General features: G+C 34.8%; 1 protein-coding gene across 1 annotated transcript; it reads left to right on the top strand.

The window, feature by feature from the left end:
- The first annotated feature begins 2,214 nt into the window (after positions 1 to 2,214).
- LOC134241129 (uncharacterized) lies at positions 2,215 to 4,146 on the top strand. The gene has a single exon (XM_062723212.1). The coding sequence runs from the start codon at positions 2,215 to 2,217 to the stop codon at positions 4,144 to 4,146; it is 1,932 nt and encodes a 643-aa protein (XP_062579196.1).
- Positions 4,147 to 6,000: the final 1,854 nt, after the last annotated feature.

The following is a 6,000-nucleotide window of genomic DNA, read 5'->3' as shown; positions in this document are numbered from 1 at the left end:
AATACGTCCGATGTGAAAATGAGATACAAGCTCACGAGCTAAAGCCCTATTTACACGGTCTGACTTGTAAGATGTGATTTCAGATGTGATTTCACATCTGACTCCAGTGTTTCATTTACACAGTATGATTTGTCAGACATGAAGTTCATTAATATTTCCCTCTAAATTTTTTTGTTTACATTTCACAATGGAAGATGATGATAGTTTTATAGTCATTTGTGTTTTAATAAATCTACTTCTTCTTGATATAGTTCTACTAATCTTACAGTTTGTTCTGTAGTTAATTTCAGTTCTCTCTTCTGCCCAGCCAATAGAAAATGTCCTCTCAGGATTTCCCTCACATTTTAATTGCAATAAATAAGATTAATTGATATTGAATTATCTTTGGAGAAGAAGTGCGGGAAAAATTCACATGTTAGTTCTTCTTTATATAGATCAACCTCTTTGACCTTTTCAATGATTGGTTAAAACCATCTGACTTGCCAGACGGAATAGAGCATGTTTCTATTCCATCTGACTCCATCTGACTTCATATCTGTCTTATGATTTTCCTATTTACACGGTATGATTTGTAAGATGTGGCAAGTCACATCTTACAAATCAGATCGTGTAAATAGGGCTTAAGAGAACTATATTGTTCTATGATCTCTTTGTTAATTGGCTTTGTAATTCTTAAGCCTTGCGCAATTTGCGCTTTAACATATAGCGTTCCGATCGGAACGACGTATCATTCTGTTGTGAATGTACTTGTAGTTTTAGAACCAGCGCACGTGGAAGATCACGTGATTCAAATCTCCATTCGTACCTGACAAATCAGAGTGATTGGAACTTAATTAGCGAGTGATAAAATACAAGCATAGCTACCTGTTTCATTACTCCCAATCAAAATATAATCCGAAAACACATTTTTGTAAATATAAAATGATGAATGCAGTCACCCAGTCAAAATTCCAGATACGTTTTCGGTTTGCTGCATTCTTATACGACGGAATTTCCGTCCTCTTGATGCGTGGGTGAACCTGGTGCAAGGTTTTAATCATCCATAGATCAGTTTGTCTTATTTTAAAATGCCAATTGTGCATTTTTCCTCTTGCGGACCAGTTTTAATTTATACATAGTATAAATCCTGAATTAATAGTATGACAACACCGAAACAAGAGAATCAGTGAGATCAAATGACAGGAAGTACGGATCGCAGACAAAGTCGGCGATTCTCGGGAATAGAGCCATTGGGACGTTGTCCTTCATATCAGTTTCAAAGAAAGTGACTCTCATCAGCCACGTACCTCAAATCACTTGACTCAGACACTCCAGAAATACTAACGACCCTTCAGTTCTTAAAACAATTCTACAGGATTTCAAGGGACATCTTTCAAAGAGAGGCTATTCTGAGGAAGAAATCAACCCAATAGTTGAAGAAACAACACAGAAGGAAAGACAACTCTTTTTAAGAAGTAGAGAAAAAACAAAGCCTAGCCATCCACAGGTCATGGTTACAAAATTTAACCCTCGCATCAAAGGACTAAAAAAGCGGATTTTAAAGTACTGGAATATTTTGGAAGCAGACCCAATATGCAAAGATCTATTCAAATCGGAACCCATCATTGCGTATAGCAAGAATAAAAACATCGGAGATCTATTGATAAAATCAAGCTTACAATAAACATGGAATATCGTTATTGGGGCCCCTGATGAGGCATATCTGTCGCCGAAACACTCTACTACTACCATTATAACTATTATTTTAATCATAACAATATCATCCTATTTCATTCAATGTGGTTTAGAGTGTCGGGTCCCAATAACTCATTATCAAGTCTGGTTGATTGATGTCGTTTATGGAAAACAGGAAGTTGTTGATTAAATTAGTGAGAATGTTTAATGTACACTCAATGAGCATACAATGTATTTAACAATACATATGGATATTTTCTTTATTGTTGATGTTTCTAAAATTGTTCTCATTTGATATCATTTTCTAAGGCGTGACATAGATCACGTGATACTAATAAATTTATATAACCTATGAAGTTCTATCCGCGCATTAGATTACTACAAAACCCTCTAACTTATCACACTCTGATAACTAGACGGGCCATTGCAGCTAAACTTTTATAATCTCTATTACAACGTCAACACGTGTAATAGACGATATTCATTTATTAATTGTAGTCTCAATAATCTACAAACTCAGTATCCATTTCCTCTATTGGAATGGCAAGGCGATTCAATAGACGGAAAAAAGACAATAAAAGTACTAAACGAATCAAACCATACTTTGCCAACCTCAGACGTATCAAAAAGTGGAAGCACTTAAACGAGGCACGTAAATACGTCCTCAATTTATCAAAATACCAACTAAATGATAATGAATATGTCCTATTAGCAAAAGGGCTTAAATTCATTCCAACACCTAAACAAAAAAACGTTAAGAGGTGTATCCTTAAAGACTTCGACGAGTTTGCTAGAAAATTGAGATGCAAATATCATTTTGATAATGGGGCAGATTCAAAAATCCACCCATTTAGAACTTCGTCGGGTTTTCAACCCCCTTACACATGTAGCCTACTTGAAGAATACATTGACAAAACAAAGTTGGAATTATCATCTATCACAACCAAAACATTCCAAGACAACCTAACTCATAGCGAAAGAAACGCTCTTTCCTCGCTTAAAAAAAATCTCAATGTTGTCATTGAAAAAGCGGACAAAAGCAATACTACAGTTATAATGGACAGGAATCAGTACATATCAGAAGCAGAGCGCCAGTTACTCTCAAAGCATTATATGCAAGTTGAAAAGCCAAACTTAATATACTTGCAAGATCTTATTCAAACAAGAATAAATGACATGCACTCCAGGGGCTCCATAGATAAAATTACTCTACAATTTCTGAAAGAGAAAAATCCGTCACTCAAATGCGGCCAATTTTATCTGCTCCCTAAAATACACAAACTTCAAGACAATGTCCGAAATGCCCTCATTAATGACCTATGCAGTATCAGACGATTACCACCTGGGCGGCCAATTATTGCTCAATGCAATACACCAACGAGGAAAATTGGGGCATATTGTGACTACTTTCTTATCCCCATCGTACAAAAACAATTAACTTATATCAAGGACACTACTGATTTTATCAATAAGATCGAAGGCTTAGAACTCCCGACTGATGCGTTACTAATCACTTACGATGTAACCAGCATGTATACAAATATGGAATTTGAAGAACAACTAAATGCCGTCAGGAATGCTTACAACAACGCGGATAAAAGCAACTCAGACATCCCGTATCCTGATGTGGACGACTTAATTTTTCTTCTCAGATGCGTATTAGAAAACAATTACTTTGAATTTAACGGAAAATTCTACAAACAAATCATAGGCTGCAGCATGGGCGCAGTACCTTCCCCGGAAATCTCAGACATGAGAATGTACGAAATTACGCAGATTATTGAATATAAATTTCATCAGGTCAACAAAATTCTGTTTCATGGCAGATTTAGGGATGATGGATTCATAATCTTTAACGGAACAAAGGAAGAAATTCTAGAATTTTTTGACATCAGTAACAGCTGTCATAAACATCTTAAATTCACATTTGAAATAGCTCACTCATCCGTGAATTTCCTGGACACAACGGTTTACAAAGGCAATAGATTTAATCATTGTCAGAAACTTGATATCAAATCTTACATAAAACCAACTAATAATTTTCAATATCTTCATAGAAACAGTGCACACAACGTCTCTGTATTTAAAGGTTTCATCAAAGGAGAATGTATAAGACACTCCAGAAATACTAACGACCCCTCAGTTCTTAAAACAATTCTACAGGATTTCAAGGGACATCTTTCAAAGAGAGGATATTCTGAGGAAGAAATTAACCCAATAGTCGAAGAAACAACACAGAAGGAAAGACAACTCTTTTTAAGAAAGAGAGAAAAAACAAATTCAAGTCATCCACACGTCATGGTTACAAAATTTAACCCTCGCGTCAAAGGATTAAAAAAACGGATTTTAAAGTATTGGAATATTTTGGAAGCAGACCCAACATGCAAAGATCTATTCAAATCGGAACCCATCATTGCGTATAGTAAGCATAAAAACATCGGAGATCTATTGATAAAATCAAGTTTACAATAAACATGGAATATCGTTATTGGGGCCCCTGATGAGGCATAATCCGTCGCCGAAACACTCTACTACGTCAACTTATCCCAGTGATGCGGCAATACAGAGATGAGGGTGCATACGTAAAACTAGTGCGCGACAAACTGTACGTAAATGGCTACCTATACGAGCCCGACGTAGATTATGACGAACTTGACGAGGAGCCAATGGATTACGCCCACGCTCTCCAGCGCCCACCACCTCAGCAGTCTGATGTACGTAGGAATAGTAGATAGGGAGACGTGGTCGCTAATACGGACAATTGTGATTCCAATACAATGGAACGCGACCAGTACACGGGCCAGTTAAAATGGACAAGTAAACCATTAGAAAGAAATAAAATAGCAGAGAATGTAAGTGACCTTAGATTATATCGTGGAATGTTTGTCGTTCACTGTTAGAAAAATTATCAAATGATGAATTTTTGGCAGTTATTAATTCATTTGATATCATTTGCCTCTGTGAAACATGGATAAGTAAAGATGATTCGTTTGAGTTAGAGAATTACGATAAAATTATTATACAAAGAGAAATCAAAGGTGGAGGTATTGTCATTTTATATAAAAATACACTGTCTTTCAAAGTATCTGTAGTAGATATTATTTTTGATAGTATTGTATGGTTAAAACTATGTACCGTAAATCAGTGCAGCAACAATTTTTTATATTTAGCATTTTGTGATATACCACCGAATAATAATGTTTTTTACGATTCACTTGACATTGATCTGTTTCAATTATTAGAGGAATCTTACTGTAAATACAAAGATAGTGGGGAAGTTTATATTTTTGGAGATTTTAACGCTAGAACAGGTGAATGCATCGATTACATTGCTAACGATAAGTTACCTCAAGATATGCTTAACGAGAATACTGTTTTGGTTTATGAAGAAGATTTTGATTTGAATTTTCCCAAAAGGCAAAATACCGATAAGATATGCAATGTATTTGGTAGGAGACTGATTGATGTATGTAAATCTACAGGTTTGAAAATTGTCAATGGTAGAATTCCTAATGATGAACACGGAGGTTTTACATTTTAAAATACAAATGGAAGTAGTTTGATAGATTATTTATTATGTGAGTCAAATAATATAGATAAAATTACTGACTTTTCTAGCAGTACTTTTACACCTTTCTCTGATCACTCACCCGTATCGTTCAGAATTACATGAAAAGGTAACATGGACACTGATAAAAATGACACACAATGTAAACAAAACACTGGCAGGGCAGCGTGTAAATCAGTCAAGTGGAAAAACGAAAACAGTAAGTTGATATTTGATAAATTGGCAGAGAACTATGATATCCTTAGTAATATTGTGGACGTAAAAATTACAAACTTGAGGGATGTTAATGTATGTGTAGATAAATTATGCGAAACAATAAATATGCAGGTATTAGCTTATTGTGAAGTCAGGGAAAACGATAGCCATGAAGCACCAGCATTTAGATCAAATCATCCTAAACGTCATACAGAAGATAAACCATGGATTACTAAAGAATGTAAAGATTTATATAAAAAATATATGCTTAGTTTACAAAACTTTAATTACAATAAGTCAGAAGAAAATCGGAGAATTCTATGTAACGATAAAAATATCTATAAAAAAAACAGAAAAGAAACTTAAACGCCAGTACAAACGTTATGAGGGAAATATGCTAGACTACTTGAGAAAACATAATACAAAACATTTTCATTCTCTTTTTAAAAAGAAAAAAAAGCGCTCACATATTTCTCTGTCCAATGAAGATTTTTTGAACCATTTTAAAGATCTAGTATCTACAACAAATGCTGAGTTAGATAATGATAGCATTTTGGGTATGG

Source organism: Saccostrea cucullata, unplaced genomic scaffold (assembly GCF_032062105.1).
Source record: "Saccostrea cucullata isolate Sc308-1 unplaced genomic scaffold, CSIRO_AGI_Scuc_v1 ctg4638, whole genome shotgun sequence".
NCBI classification, from domain to species: Eukaryota; Metazoa; Mollusca; class Bivalvia; order Ostreida; family Ostreidae; genus Saccostrea; species Saccostrea cuccullata.
The sequence above is the reverse complement of the archived record's forward strand: the minus strand, read 5'-3'. Positions and strand labels throughout refer to the sequence as shown.